This window comes from Solanum verrucosum, unplaced genomic scaffold (genome assembly GCF_900185275.1).
Source record: "Solanum verrucosum unplaced genomic scaffold, falcon-dt-bn FXZP01000108.1, whole genome shotgun sequence".
Lineage (NCBI taxonomy): Eukaryota > Viridiplantae > Streptophyta > Magnoliopsida > Solanales > Solanaceae > Solanum > Solanum verrucosum.
Window position 1 is genome coordinate 2,364,242 of NW_026020274.1, and position 16,209 is coordinate 2,380,450.

The 16,209-nt window shown below is 37.5% G+C and overlaps 4 protein-coding genes across 6 annotated transcripts in view; 2 read left to right on the forward strand and 2 right to left on the reverse strand.

Annotated features, from left to right (window-relative positions):
* Positions 1-16,209, reverse strand: part of LOC125833971 (fructose-1,6-bisphosphatase, cytosolic) — a 312,269-nt gene that overhangs the window by 102,107 nt on the left and 193,953 nt on the right. The gene's annotated exons all lie outside the window — the stretch shown is intronic.
* Positions 671-1,589, forward strand: LOC125833854 (uncharacterized). Its single transcript, XM_049513015.1, is given in 5 exon segments — positions 671-1,118; positions 1,197-1,307; positions 1,310-1,394; positions 1,396-1,456; positions 1,518-1,589. Coding segments are annotated over 5 exon segments (777 nt in total).
* On the forward strand, positions 2,649-11,534 carry LOC125833963 (actin-104-like). 3 transcript variants are annotated; one of them, XM_049513133.1, is made up of 4 exons: positions 2,649-2,711; positions 2,782-3,163; positions 10,766-11,385; positions 11,469-11,534. In XM_049513133.1, the coding sequence occupies exons 1-4, from the start codon at positions 2,649-2,651 to the stop codon at positions 11,532-11,534; spliced, it is 1,131 nt and encodes a 376-aa protein (XP_049369090.1). The 3 variants fall into 3 exon arrangements, with proteins under 3 accessions (XP_049369090.1, XP_049369091.1, XP_049369092.1); XM_049513134.1 differs by lacking the exons at positions 10,766-11,385; positions 11,469-11,534 and adding exons at positions 3,252-3,868; positions 3,976-4,041; XM_049513135.1 differs by lacking the exons at positions 10,766-11,385; positions 11,469-11,534 and adding exons at positions 3,252-3,865; positions 3,974-3,985.
* On the reverse strand, positions 12,880-13,576 carry LOC125833855 (uncharacterized). Its single transcript, XM_049513016.1, has one exon. It carries the CDS (start codon positions 13,552-13,554, stop codon positions 12,880-12,882), a length of 675 nt encoding a protein of 224 aa, XP_049368973.1. The 5' UTR covers positions 13,555-13,576.

Sequence of the window (16,209 nt, forward strand, 5' to 3'; positions counted from 1 at the left end):
CCTCAAACCAAATTGTAGTTTATAATAATTGATGAATCACAAAGTTATTCTTGGTTTCCTTTTTGACAATATAAAGTGATTGTTGATTGCGACCCCCCTCAAAAGCTACTCCTAAATATTGTACCCTTGTCTGTGTTCAAGTGACATTTCACCCCTAACCACAACATTTTTCGGGGAGAATCATCTAGCTCTGAGTTCGAGTGACATTTCACCCCTAACCACAACTCTTTCGTTGATTCTTCAACATCAGTCAGTTTGGACCTCCACTTAGTTTATGGATCCATAAGCAGTGACAATTACCGGAAGCTCATGCTTTTAAATACCAATTTTAACCTTTGTCATTTGTTGGGGCTGTTTAAATAGAATAAAATGTCAAAAAGAAGAGCAAGTTAAGATAATTTCAAACCAAACAAAAAATAATTGGTCGAAGAGGAATATTGATTTGATGTGAAGTTTCAGTTTTATTTGCATTTACAGTTATTCCCACAACATTGGGTTTGTCTCCATAAAGATCTGTTTGATTGTCAACCGCATTTGATTCGTCTCTGTTTCGCTTGTATTTATGTGCTTGTTTATTCTTTGCTAAATTTTGGGCTTTTGAGTACTTCTAGTTTTAGATTGGGTATGATGATTTCATGTGGTTTTCTTCTGATGCAAATGTTGTTGAACCATGAAAGGGGGTTCAATTCAATCTCGCCGGAAATCCCAAAAGTCGGGTATGGAGAGGGTAGAGTGTAGGCAGACATTACCCCTACCTCTGAGGGCTGTTTTCCAAAGTGTAGTTGGTCGTCCTCGTCATACTGGCATCATGGTTGGAATTGGAGGAAAAGATGCCTATATTGGTGATGATGTTCCGTCTGAAAGAGGTATTTTGTTTCTGAAATATCCCATTGAATGTGGCATAGTAAGAATGGAGAAACTCTGGCATCACAAATTTTACAATGAACTCCGTGTTGCTCCTGATGAGCATCCCATTCTTCTGTTCGACGCACCACTTAACCCCAAGATAAATACAGAGAAGAAAATGACTCAAATCATCTTTGAGACACCGAATGTTCCAGTCATGTATGTTGCAAGCCAGGCCATTCTTTCTCTTTTTGCTAATGGTCGTACAACTGGTGAGAAGCAGATTGGAATGCCTGATTCTCTAATGTTTTAGTCAGTCATACTGATTTCGTTTGTTGTTTTTCAACAAGGTATTATTCTTGATTCTGGTGATGGTATGACCCACACTATCCCAATCTATGAGGGACATGTACTTCCCCATGCTATCTCACGGATAGCTCTTGGTGGTCGTGATCTTACACATATCTCATGAAGATTCTCATGGAGGGTCCTTACATATTTAATAATTGCAGAAGTGATACGCCTCATCATATGAAGGAGACGATTGCTTAAGAAGGCAAAAAATTGCTCAAAATTAGTTGACAATGGCTATGAGCTTCCTGATGGAAAAGTCATAAATAATTTGTTGTAATTGTGAGTGTCTTGTTGAATACCTTCTACTTGTTGTGCAGATGCGGATACCGAAGGCCGAGTATGATGAATGTGGTCCTGTGTTGGTTCACAGGATGTGCATCGTGGTTTGATAAGTTAAATACTTCCTAGTTGAATTCAAGCAAATGAATGTATTTCAATTTCAGGTTTTGGTATGAAAAGGGGAAAATCTTTGTTTTTTTATTTAACTTTCATGATGTTAATCAATTTTGCAAGAGCTGATATGAAAGAATGCCATTATATATGGTTTGAAAGTAACTAATGTGCAAGCTCTTCAGATACCAGAGAGGACTCAGTTAGAGCCTGAGTGCCTGACTATGTATTTGGCGAGTGAATTTTGATGAGAGACACGTGGAAGATATGAAACTCGCAAAATGTTAATAGTTTAGGAGGGACTTTTAACTAGTCAATCAAATTATTTTCATGTGCATGGTGATTTATGCGGTTCTCCTAAAGTTGTATCAACATGTGATATTCCATTAGGGGTATTTTACTATGAGCCCATGGTAGTTCAGGATATTTGCATGAGCACCCAATAATTTAGATATGTAACTCGCAAAGCAACATATTCAGTTTTATAGCTATATACATTCAATACCAGTATCTCCTTATTTCAAGCATCTAAACCCTTTGAAAATTTCCCCAATTAAAATTGAGAAAAAAAATGAAATACAGGAACCTGACTCAAATTTATACAAATTTTACCTCTTTGAGTTAGTTAAAGCAGTAATTTTTCCATCAAGGAAAAAAACAGAAAGAAAGAATTGGTCAAAGAGCAATAATGTTAATTTTGATTTGAAAATTGAGTTTTATTTGCATTTACAATTACACTTTCTTATACTGTTTACTGAATTAATTAGCATTGGATTCATCTCCATAAAGGTACTTTGAATTTCTTATTGTTTTTGTTTGAAATTTAGGTTTGATAGATTTCATGTTCTGCGTATATAGGTAAAGTTTGTTAGATACGTGTGTGTATATATAACTTGTTGAATCTCCTTCATATAAAGAGATCTATAAGGAGAAGCGGAAAATTTGTGCAGACTGAGCTGATCTTATGAAATATATCCAATTTTATTAACTCCGTATTTGTACCAGTGATGTCTCACCTATATTCTACTTGCAAAATGAATATTTGATATCCTTACAAGATGGCTGATGGGATGGATATTCTTCAAACACTGGTTATTGACAACGGAACTCGAATGACCAAGGTTAGTTAGAAATAAAGTGGTTGCAATTTCAGCTCCATGCTTGTGTTAATTGTGTCCTTCGTTTCTTTAGGCTGGCTTTGCTGGGGATGATTCTCCGAGGGCTGTTATCAGAAGTATAGTTGGAAGTCCTCGTCATTCCAGAATGGAACTAAAGAATACCTATGTTGGTGATGAAGCTCTGGTATTAAGGGGTTTATTGGTTCTGAAATATCCCATTGCACAGCGCATTGTAAGAAACTGGGATGCTATGGAGAAGCTCTGGCATCACACATTTTACAATGAATTTGGTGTCGCTCCTGAGGAGCATCCCATTCTTCTGACTGAGGCACCATTTAACCCCAAGGCAAACCGAGAGAAAACGACTCAAATCATGTTTGAGACATTCAATGTTCCAGCTATGTATGTTGCAAGCCAGGCCGTTCTTTCTCTGTTAGCTAATGGTCGTACAACTGGTAAATAGCAGATTTTAATGCCAATATAGGCTGGTTCTCTACTCTTTTAGTCTGTCACACTAATTTCGTTTGTTGTTTTTTCAACAAGGTATTGTGCTTGATTCTGGTTATTGTGTGACACACGCTGTCCCTGTCTATGAAGGACATGTACTTCCCCATGCTATCTCACGGTTAGATCTTGGTGGTCATGATCTTAAAAATTTTCTCAATAGCTATCTCGTGTATAGTTTTAATGAAATCGTCCGTTGGGAATGTACAGAGATGTTTCATGATATGAAGGAGACGATTGCTTATGTTGCACTAGATTTTGAACAGGAGATTGACAAGGCAAAAAATTGCTCAAAATCAGTTGAGAAGGCCTATGAGCTTCCTGATGGAGAAGTCATCAATATTGGTGCAGAGAGATTCCGTTGCCCTGAAGTCCTATTTCAACCATCATTGGGTGGAATGGAAGCAACAGGAATTCATGACAAAGTCTACAACTCAATCATGAGAAGCGACGTTGATATTAGGAAAGATTTATTTGCAAACATTGTGCTTAGCGGTGGCTCAACTATGTTCCCTGGCATAGCAGAACGTATGAGCAAGGAAATCACTGCACTTGCTCCGAGCCACACGAAAATCAAGGTGATTGCACCACCTGAAAGGAAGTATAGCACCTGGATAGGAGGATCAGTTCTAGCCTCCCTCAGTACTTTCCAAAAAGTTTGTTTCTTTTGGCTTTATTTTACTCATCGATCAATAATTCAATTGACTACGCCTGTCATTTAATTGACTACATCTCTCATTCCCAACTTCTACTTGGTTTGCAGATGTGGATAGCGAATGCTGAGTATGATGAAATTGGTTCTTCAATTGTCAACAGGATGTGCTTCTAAGAGTGGTTTGACAGCTTAAAACCTTTCGAGTTAAATTCCAGGGAAATGAATGCTATTGCAGTCAGAGATATGTTTCTTTGTTTGATGTGATATTCAACATCAAGAGCAGTATGATCTTTTAGTTTTTAGCTGTTCTGTATCAACATGCTAAAGTGTCCATTTTGTTTCTGTCGATATCAGGGAGGACTCAGTTAGAGAGCGGATTCAAGATTTGAATATTAAACGCTTCAGTTCAGATTTCTACTGCAACTCATTTGGTTTATTCTAATCTGTGCTTTAAAAGGTTTATATATACCACATGATTATACAAAAAAGAGAAGGTAGGATTATGATATAGGCATAATAGATAAATGTGCCCTTAACTTGACTTTCGCTTGAATCTATGTCCTTCAACTTTGGGTGTGCATAAATAAGTATTTAAGCTAGTATAAAATTGAATAGGCCCAACCCATCGGTGGCCCCTTAAAGTTGGCACTAAGTTTCACTTAAACACCTTAACTGAGTTTTGTTCATTATAGACACCTTATGTAGAGTTCTGTTGTGTCATTTTGACACTTTTTTTAATAATCATCCAAAATACAACATGTGTGTAATACACTTGCCGATGACGTGTCAAAGTAACGAATTAAATAAAGACACATATCATATATGTAAAAATAATTCTTAAACTAATGACTTTTAAGTAAAAAGAAATTCACCACTTCTAATTTTCAAGAAACTCACCCTTGTCTTCTTCACCCAACCAACCCAGGCGTCTTCTCCACCCCACACATCCCAACCCCAACTGCTCCTTCACCCCCACTAGATCGTCCATTCTCTTTACCCCAACCTCAACCCCTTTTTCACTCTATTGTCTTTTCAAGAAACACTTTCAAAAGAATTTAATTACATTGAAAACATTAATTTATAAAAGCACATTTTTTTCTCTTCTTTACTTCTAACAAAATCAGTTATAACTAACAATGGAAGAATTATTTCTTTTGCATTTCTCGTATGTGTAGAGGATTCAAATATGTGAACAAGAAATAGAGTAATTATTTTGTGGAGCTAAAATAATTGTTGGATCTAAAGAAACAGAATGAGAAGAATATGATGGTTGTGGTGATTTTCAGATCTCAAAAATTAAAAAGTATTCGATTTTAATAAGATTAATGGCGATGATGCAACGGCAGTGGGTTGATGGTGTGTGGTGGATGGGATAATCACAAAGAAAGAGGGAAGAAGATGAACAGTGTTTTAAAAATAATTTTTTGACCTGAAAAAAGCTCTTCACGCGTTGACTTTGAGTGTATTACACTTACCATGTCATATTAGCAAAAAGTGTCAAAATGACACAACGAGATCCTACATGTAATGACCCCCTTGGTCATATCTGTGTCTTGCCTTCTGTGTGTTGTTTAGAGCGTTCCTATAGCGACCATAAGTCATTTATGACTTGTTGGGACTGACAGTTCGGTCACCTGGTTGTTCGTTTGGTTTTGGTGCGAGTTTTGTGTTTTGGAGCTTATGAACCTTGAACGATCATTTTCGATCAAAAGTTCAAGAAGATGACATCGGAACCCAATTCTGACGATTCCATCAGCTCTGGAAGGGTCATTTTAGGGTAGTAGCATGGTCGACATGACTCCCGAGGTTTTCAGTGTGAGTCGGTGCGATTAGGCGTTTTAACTTTAAGTTTAAGCCTAAGTTTGACTTTGGTCAACATTCTATGTAAACGCGCTCGGATGAGAATTTCGTCAGCGTGGTTAGCTCCAGAATGTCGAGTTTGGTCTATATTGACCCTTCTTTTGTGTCTGGAGGTTTTCGATACTTTCCGAGCCTTTTTGTGGGTTTTGATTTAAAATGACTTTTGGAAGTGGGACCCACTTTTTATCGAGATGACCTCTGATGGAAATTTTGACTGCGCCGTTGAGTCTGAAATGTCAAATTTGGTATGGTTGCATATCTCGTTTGCATGCACGGGGTTCCGAACGAGATCGGAGCACCCCATCGGAGTTTTAAGTTTTGGAAATTATTTTCTGCAATAAATGCAGAAAAACAGCAACATATTTCCAAACTTCAAACCCTCATAACTCTCTCATCTCTCAACCGATTTGGGCGATTTAAAAGGCAAAGTTGTGAGATTTTTCGAGGACAACGCGTTGGTGATCTCGGATAGTGGTTTGGAGTCACCGTTTGAGGTAATTTTTGTAAAATACCTGCTGCCACACCCTTTTTGTGAGCTTGATTTTGGGAATTTTTGAGACTTGATATTTCAGTCATTTTAGATCCGATTTTGGTGATTCTTGGGGCTATCTTGAGTGGTTTTTCAAGGAGAACGCGTTGGCATGGTTAGATTTTGTATTTAACTTTTTTTTGGAGGTAAAAAGTTGTGTTTTAGCTGCTGTCTTAGCTCATTTCGAGCTCAATTTTTGGGAAAATTTAGAAGGTGATTTCGTGGTCATTTTGGGTGCGAATCTGGTGATTCAAAATCCTAGATTGTGGGTTTTTTCGTGAGGATCATCATGGTGTGATTGGTTTCAGCATCTGGACCCTCTTTTATGATATTTTCTTGTAAATAGCTGCTGCTATTGTTGTTCCGTTTTAGTGTAATTTGGGTTTTGGTTGCATGTTGATAGTGTGTTGTTTCCGAGCCCCGAATTGTGTCCCATTTTGGGATATGAGCTGGGGGAAACTGGTTAGGACCCACTTTTGGGGTTAATTCCGGAATTTCCAGCGTGGGTCCCACGATTCCCGTTTTGACTCCAAAATTGACCCGTCTCCGTTTGTTGTGATTTTGGTGTCTAAACGACCGTATTAACGTTGTGACTATATTTTTGATAGCGGGGCAGCGTTTCGAGACCGTTCGGAAAGGGAAAGCTCTGAAGGAGTGATTTTGGAGCGCGTGTGATCGGCCTACAGGTAGGCTACGGTTTCCCTCTCTTAGATTGAGCTTGAGAGTGTGAATGCATGTTGATTAGTTGGGATTTGGTTTGGTAGTTATTGAGTCATGCATAGGTGTTTAGAAATCATATTTTCGGCGTATTTCGAGAATTACCGGGTAACTGTGAGCATGCTTTGTGTTATTAATTGACCCTATGTGAAGTGCTTGCATGCTTAATTACTATTTATTTGAAGCATGTTGGGCCTTAGTTTAGGTTTGACTAGGGCTTGCCTTAGAAATACATGATTCAGATCCGATAGGCCTTAGTTTTGCCCCGTTGTCGCTCGACCGACTTAGATCCCTGTAGACTGGTGTAGCAGACTTGAGTCTGATAGTTTGGTCTTAGTTAGGAAATACGCTTGATCTGATGATAGTTATCCTTATTTACCCGATGTTACGGCTTCACGAGTTAAATCGGCGACGCTAGTTCTGCTTCGCGATTTGAATTTGATTTTCGATTCGGTTCCAAGGACTTACATTGATTGGCTTAGTATGAACGGCGTTCCACGGACATTTATGAGCGTGGATCGATTGAGACTCTTTCAGCAGCTACATTGGCACCTTTATAGAGCATCCGGTTAGAGTTCCGGCCTCTATTGCCCAGTTACTTATATAGAGCATCCGGTTAGAGTTCTGGCCTCAGATACTTGATACTTGTGATTGGTTACTTGAGTACTTCTGGTGAGCATCCGGTTCGAGGTCCGGCCTCCGTACTGTCAGATTTTACTAATTGGGGTTGAGGTTCTGATTCGTGTTCTCCGTTCTTGGGTTCTCATATGCAATTCTCTTTAGTTATAGTTATTCTGTGTACTCGTTGGGCTTATGGGGGTCCTTTCGGGTTTTTATTTAACTTGCGCACGAGTGTACCTTCTGGGCTTATGGGGGCCCAGTTAGGTGTAGTTAGCTTATAGATTACTTTAGTTAGTTCTTTGTACACTCGTGTGCATTCCTTTGTTAGTTAGATTTTTGTTCTTGACCTCGATTTGCGTATTCCTTCTTTTCATATTGCCTTTACTTTTCAAGTTCAGTCGGTCTATGATGCCTACTGGGTACCTGTGATTTTGGTACTCATGCTACGCTCTGCATCTGTTTCGTGATGCAGGTCCGGGCACTAGTAGCTAGCGTTGATCGAGCTTGGAGCAGACTGATCCGGAGACGGGAGTGAGCACATGATGTTTTTTACCTTCCGAGACAGTCCAATCTCTGTTGTCCACTTTTGGGACTTGTACTCATTTTGTAGTAGCTCTGTACTAGTGACTTCCAGATTCTGGGAGGGATCTTTATTTGTATATATGTTTTTGGTTTGCTTCCGCCTGTTTATATTGTTATTTGCCTACTCTTGTTTAGTTTCTACCCTTAGACTCATTACTTGTTGTTCCGAGTTACGGGTTGGCTTACCTGCTGGTGGGTTATAGTAGGTGCCATCATGACTTGAGAAATCGGGTCGTGACACTACATGAGGGGTTTAAAATGAACGTCGCCCAGTTGAGGTGTCTAAGTGAAACTTCGTGCCAACTTAGGGGCCACCGTTGGGTTAGGCCAATTGAATAAGTATGCATATAAGTCCTATGTGACCAACCTACCTTCCACGTGGCATCCTAGTGTATTATGCCATGTAGGACACGTGTGTTTACTTATTCAATTTTGTACAAGACTTATAAGTGCCTATTTTGTTTACATTCAAAGTTGGAGGACACAAATGTCAGTTAAGACCAAGTTAAAAAGGCATATTTATGTCTTATACCTATGATATGGGTTCTGATTACGTAAATAACAGATCTTATTTGATCATAAATAAAAGTTATTTAAAAAGAGTAAGAACGTACGTTCTAATTGGTGAAACTAATGATTATGTTTTCGTACAAAAACTACTAGGAAAATTTTTAAATATAAAATTTAGCTTACATCGTAAAAATTTAGACCAAAACTTACCTTAGATGTAATTAATTAAGTAACGTCCAATTAAAAAATGAAATTTGTACCTATTAATTTCTTTTAAGATTGTCTATGTAACCTTCAATTGCCTTCAAAAGAGTGTGCACACTCTTTATGCCACATAAATCAACATTTATGATGTATTTATTCTATGTTAAAATTATTTAGGGGGCAGTATGACCATAGTCTGAGATTTTGAATATAGTTTGAGGGCTACTCATGCAAAATATACATGGCTGATTTTTAGCATGAAATGATCATAACTTTTTAAAGGGGAGTAAGGGTAAAAAGTAAAAACTAACCTAACAGTAACACTACTGAATTTGTTCTAAATTTAAGCATAAAAATAATTTTTCTGATTTATGATTTTTTTAAAATATAAAAAAATCAATATTATATTTTTAGCGGGTTGATCAAGTGGGCGGGTCATGAAATTATTTAAATGGATATCTTTTTATTTTTTAAAAAATTTGGTTAGAAATAAAATTTTCATGACAATAAATTTTAATTAAAAAAATCAATTAAATAAGTTGAGTGATGTTGTAAGCAAACCACCCATAATTGAGTGACTTCTGAGAAAATAGTCCATAATGACTTTTGAGTTAGCTATCAAAGTTGAGTAACTTTTTGAGAAAAAAGTCCATAATTGAATGATTATTTGAGATATTATCTCGTTAAACACCTGACCCAAAATACTATCACCATTTTGTGAGTTTCATATCTAAACTAGTGGGTGTTCCTATTAACCCAAAACTATAGCCCCCTCTAGACTAAAAGAAACCCTATTCAATATAAGACAAAATATTTGGGGTAATTTGCTGAGAGGTATGTGAGAGATGAAAAAGCTCTTGAAAATGAGTCTACTTCATGGAAGTTTAATAGTTAAAATATGAAACTCGCAAAAAATTAATAATAGTGTCGGAGGGATTTTAACTTAGTCAATCAAATTTTTTCCTCGTGTATTAGTTGAAATTTTTTGGAGGAGCTTTTGTAGTATGATGTTCTCTATGATCCTATTGCAAAATTTAGATATGTAACTCATTAGTTTTTATAGCAATATACATTCAATTCCAGTAACTCCTTATTTCAAGCCTAAAATTAAGCCCCATATTTGTTTGAAACTTAGTATGATGTTGAATCTCCGAGAAAACTTTTAGTATATCAGTTTTTTTTGAATCCCCATATTAGAATTTCTGTCTCTGTCACCGTTTCCAAGTGATTATAAAAGGAAATCAATTCATGCTTCCTTAAGTTTAGTGATTCTTACGCTGCTATTCTATATGAATGCCTGAGTATTTTTGCAGCTATTTTTCAGCATTTTTCTGTCTTTTCAATGTGCTATTTATTAGCTGGTGCCTGGTGGTGACTTCTACTGGAAATATGAAAATCTATCTCACCTTGAGCCTGAAAGGAGCTTAAAAGGAGATCCCAGAAACTTCGCACAGACTGAACTGATCTTATGAAAAAATTTCCAATTTGATTCCGTGTTTGTACCAGTGACGTCTCACCTAAATTATACTTGCAAAATTAACATTTGAAGTCCTAACAAGATGGCTGATGGGATGGATATTCGAACACTTGTTATTGGCAACGGAACTGAAATGATCAAGGTTAGTTAGTAAAGCTGCTTGCAATTTCAGCTCTATGCTTGGTGTTAACTATATAAATTGTTCCTTTGATTCTTTAGGCCGGCTTTACTGGGGATGATTCTCCAAGGGCTGTTATCAAAAGTATTGTTGGTCGTCCTTGTCATACTGGCATCACGCTTGGAATGGGACAAAGAGATGCCTATGTTGGTGATGAAGCTCTGGCTAAAAGAGGTAGTTTGGAACTGAAATAATCAAGGTTTGTTGTTTTTTCAACAAGGTGTTGTGCTTGATTCGGGTTATTGTGTGACACACGCTGTCCCTGTCTATGAAGGACATGTATTTCCCCATGCTATCTCACGGTTAGATCTTGGTGGTCTTGATCTTACATGGTATCTCGTCAAGTTTGTCACGGATGGTCTTAATGTATTTAATGGTTGGGAAAGAGATATAGATATATTTCGTGATATGAAGGAGACGATTGCTTATGTTGCACTGGATTATGAACAAGAGATTGAGAAGGCAAATTTTTTCTCAAAATCAATTGAGAAGGGCTATAAGCTTCCTGATGGAGAAGTAGTTAATATTGGTGCTGAGACATTCCGTTGCCCTGAAGTCCTCTTTCAACCATCATTGGTTGAAATGGAAGCGACAGGAATTCATGACAAAGCCTACAACTCAATCATGAGATGCGATGATGATATTAGGAAAGATTTATTTGCAAACATTGTGCTTAGTGGTGGCTCAACTATGTTCCCTGGCATAGCAGAACGTATGAGAAAGGAAATCACTGCACTTGCTCCGAGCCACACGAAAATCAAGGTGATTGCACCACCTGAGAGGAAGTATAGCACCTGGATAGGAGGATCAGTTCTAGCCTCCCTCAGTACTTTCCAAAAAGTTAGTTTCTTTTTGCTTTATTTACTAATCGATCTGTCATTTAATTAACTACTTCTCATTCCCAACTTCTACTTGGTTTGCAGATGTGTATAGTGAAGGCTGAGTATGATGAAATGGGTCCTTCAATTATCAACAGGGTGTGCTTCTAAGAGTGGTTTGATAACTTAAAACCTGTCTAGTTAAATTCCAGGAAATGAATGCTATTTCAGCAGAGATAGATTTCTTTGTTTGATGTGATATTCAATGTCGAGAACAGTATGTTATTCTAAACTTTTAGCTGCTCTGTATCAACATGCTGATTTAACTTTTCTCGGGTTTAACATATTTCAAGTGATTTGGCTAGTAAGCCATGAAAATGGTAGATCCTCTGCGACTTATATCTGTTTTGTTTCCTAATTCAGCAAAATATTGGTAGGAGGCATGATTTCTTGGCCCCTGACAGGGAACATACAATCTGATTTTTGTAACAATTAATTGTGAACAAATTGAAACATCTGCGATCCATTTCCCTTGCTTCTAACATGCTTTAAGGAAGTTTCTTAAAGGTTTACTTGTCCCAGGAAATCAACTCTAAAGCCTACAAGTCGATTTGTAAGTTGCATCATCTTCAAGTTCTCTTGATCTTCGTTTTAACAACAGTTTTGGAGGTGTAATTCTAGAGTACCTGTAGTAATGAACTTGGCAATGAAGCAATTCGAAGGAATGTTCAGGAAAGGAAATGATGTACAAGTTCTTGCGCAACTGAAGGAGGCTACAACATAGTAGACTCATTGGCAAGTTTGGAGTTACACGTTCTTGTGCTAAGATCAAATAGGCAATATAAATGTTTTTGGTAATAAACCCAATGAATGTATTTTGGTAAGAAGAACAAACTCAACTTACAGGCTCAAAACTAAAATCCGAAACAACCAAATCGATTAATGTGAAATCGAACTTAAGAAAATCGATCCAATCCGAACTTATTTGATTTGATTTGGATTTTAATTTCTTGAATCCTGAAGCCAAAAATCCAGATCAAATTTATTATATTCGATGTGGATTGCCCAAATGCCTAACCCTACGTTGCAATTACTTTTTCGAGGACCTGATTGTTAGTTTTTTTGTCATTCCCTCCGTTCACTTTTACTTGTCTTTGTTTGACTTGACACACCCATTAAGAAAATAATTAAATAATTATTGATATAGGCATTTTACCAAACTATTCATGATGTTTAGTATTAAGTCTTGGAAAATAATTTGGAGAAAGAGTATTTAATGCTGACGTTAAAACGTGAAAAAATAGAATAAAACAATATACATTGCAAATCAATGTATCAAAAACCTCCACAATCTTCATGAGTTTGAAACAAACACTACAAATATAGACTTTATGTATGTCAAATAAACAAAATATCTAAGCATTAGCTAGCTGCATATATGTACTTCCTTGCTAATACAGAGAAACAATTACAAATCATATTTTAAGATTAAATTCAACCCTACAAATTATAAATATTAATTGTTTGCACTTGTGTTAGAAAATGGAGATGACATTGTAGGCTGAAGAGGCACAATAAACAGATTGCCCAAGACACAAGAGGCGGCTTTAGCTGCGTCGTCCTTAGATGACATTTCAACAAGAGCATAACGTTTCTTCTTAGAACTCATGATTACATATTCAACCACACCAAAATTACTAAATAACTCTCTCAGTCTTTGGCAAGTATAATCTTCACCGATTTTATCCCAAGATACCTTAAGCACCTTTTCCTTGTCAACACACATGTCTGGTGACTCTTTCTTTGAAAGAAATATTTCACGAATTCTAGCAATTTCGCCTAGAAGTTTTATAGAAATTCTTTCCTCCTCTTCTAGTCGAGCCAAATTAATATCAGGTACAAAGATATGCTCTGGCATTATCTTTCTACGCTTTGAATCTTCTTGTTGTTTTCGTAATTGGATCATCTCATCAAATAACTTCCTCTTTTTCTCATCCTTAAGAATGTCGTAGGAAGCCTTAAGATTTTGAAAGTTGAAGTGAGCATTAATGGGATCATCGGATCTCTTGTCTGGATGCAATTCTAATGCTTTCTTTCGATAGGCTTTCGATATGTCGATTTCAGAAAGCTTTGCCCCTTCCTCACCGGAGGCTAAATCCAAAGCAGTATAATGATCAACTTCAATATCCATTGAATAACAGATAATTTCTAGATGTGAGAAACGTCTTTGTTTATTTTGGGGACTCATAAACAGACTTGTTCTATTTATAGGTGGTTTAATTATTTTTTCTTAATCATACAAGGACTCTGTCACACCCCGAGCCTACACCCTGGGCGGGACCGGCACTCGGAGACCATTGCTGGCCCCAAGCGAACCCTTGGCCTGGCTTTCTTAACTCAGCGGAAACCTACTCAACAGAATAACTCAATGTTATGCAGAGACATATACAACTTAAATGATACATATCTGGCCAAAAAGGCTACTCGAGTCTCAAAATAGAATACTTACATATATACATAGATAAGAGACTCAAAACTAACTGACTGACTGTCTATGAAGCCTCTAAAATACTTAGGTGGATGTTGGGACAGACCCCGCAACACCCTAATAAACAAAACTAAGAGAACAAAATAACTGAGCCCTCTGGAAGCAAGGAGGCTCACCACTGACTCTAGAGTGCCCAACTGGATCAACGGCGTGCAGAGTGTTGATCCTGGGTACCTGCGTCTGCATCATAAAACGATGCAGGCCAACTGGCATCAGTACATGGAATGTACGAGTATGCGAGTTGGACCGCTAAAAACAACTTAAGCTTGAAAAAGGGATACAAAAGAGAACTTACCTTGGCTCTGTACAACTCAAGAATAACTGAACTTAATATAAAGCAATAAGACACGAGCCATACATATAAAGCTTGTAAAAGAATGTAAACAACTTAGATCGTTAAGGATAAAATGATAACAAACTAAACTTTTCTTTTATAAACATAATACAGCTTTTGTGGGAGGTTCTTTAACCGACAACCACCACTACGAGCCTTAGTGATGATACAACGTTTTACCTCACGTTGCCAAAGGACCATCCTATACCTTGCCATCGATATAGGACCTTACTTTTGCTTAGTGGATCCACTAGCTTAATCTTACGTGATCATCTAAAAAGAATGATACGTCAAGTCCCATGTTGGCGCATGGTTCTTATGGAGAGTCGAGTTAATATGAACTCGTGTCCCCAATTCGGTGCTCAATACTACTCCCAAAAATACTTTGGCTCATGCTTTTAAAATAACTTCTTTCTTTGATTGAGACGATTACTCAAAACTTAGCCCAAAGGCTCTTTTGGAAAACATGGCTCCTTTCTTACTTAAATGTAAAAACATTTAGAACTTCTTTGGGAAGTACATAGTTCCCTAATAACTTTGGAGAAATGGACTCGACTCTTTACTCCTTACTTTACTTAAACTCTTTAATTTTGACTTGACTTGAAACTCTTAACTCAACTTGAGACTTGATACTCTTAACTTAACTTGAGACTTGATACTCTTAACTCAACTTAAGACTTGAAACGACGTTAAGACGTTCAATAACGACTCTTGAAAAGCTTTAAGGACTTGCTTTGACTTGCTTAACTTCTAAGCTTGGCTCTAACTCCACTTGACTTGATCCTAACTTTCTTGAATTGAATTATGGATTCAAGGACTTGATTTGGTACCTGGAAGGACCTCATGATGTTAAGGAATGATTTAAGAATGATTTGGGACAGCCAACCTTAAGAAAATAATTGATCATAAATTCTGAAAACAGTGGAGTCCGCGTCCTGTCCGCGACGCGGAGAAGATTTTGTTCACAGAGGGAACAAGTCCGCGACGCGGACGTGCTCCTCGCAAGCTGCCCGACTTTCTCCTTCACGTCTCCAACTCTAAATCCTCTAACCTCCAGGGTTCCAGCCCCAATCACTTAGAAGCATAATATCCCTCAACATTCAATAGAATACAACTCAAAACCCCAACCGGAAACAAGTCCCAAATCATCAAGAATCTCAACATTTCAATCAACAACAATACCAACTATAATTTCAACAACAACAACTAACAACTTTAACAACTTCAACCACAACAACTCACAACTTTAACAACAAAGCCAATCCTTTCTTAATGAATAAAAGGGGTTAGGTGTGTGGGGGAAAGGATCACCCACCACTAAAAGCTCACATACCTTGGTAGGGATCACCCCCGACGAAAATCCACGATGATCTCCTTGCTTGATCTCCTCTTCTTCTCTTCTTCTCTTCTTCTTCTCTTCTTCTTCTCTCAAAACCCTCACTCTCACTTCTTTTAAAATGGTAAAACTCATCAAAATGATCAGCCTAACACATTTATAAAACCAAAATAAAAGGCTAGGGAAAAGACCAAAATGCCCTTAATGATTCCCGGACGGATTTCCTTGTCAACTGCCCAACTTTCAAAGGTCATAAATCGCTCATACGGACTCGGAATTGAGCAAACTCGGTGGCGTTGGAAAGATCGTTCCGAGGGCTATGCAACCATAACTGGAAATACTTCTAACTCATCATGAGCTAGAAGTTACGACTGATCAAAGTTGGCCAAAAACTCACCTTTTCCATACTTAGCCAAATTTCCAAAACTTTAAAATTCTTTCCAAAAAAAGAAAAATTCCAATCCTAAGCCTCTTCAAATCTATTTCAAATTGTCGGATGTTACAATATCTCCCCCTTGGGAACATTCGTCCTCGAATGAGGTTACTTTTACAAAACTAAGGGTGTAACATCAAACTCAAACACCCAACAAGCAATCATGCAAACAACAACAACAACAACAACAACATG

What these genes read in the sequence shown, in the direction of transcription:
- LOC125833963 (XM_049513133.1), top strand. Translation starts at nt 2,649, where the DNA reads ATGGCTGATGGGATGGATATTCTTCAAACACTGGTTATTGACAACGGA. An exon ending in ACGGAACTCGAATGACCAAG is followed by an intron (nt 2,712 to 2,781) that starts GTTAGTTAGAAA and finishes TCGTTTCTTTAG; the next exon opens with GCTGGCTTTGCTGGGGATGA. An exon ending in CCCTCAGTACTTTCCAAAAA is followed by an intron (nt 11,386 to 11,468) that starts GTTAGTTTCTTT and finishes CTTGGTTTGCAG; the next exon opens with ATGTGTATAGTGAAGGCTGA.
- LOC125833855 (XM_049513016.1), bottom strand. Translation starts at nt 13,554, where the DNA reads ATGGATATTGAAGTTGATCATTATACTGCTTTGGATTTAGCCTCCGGT.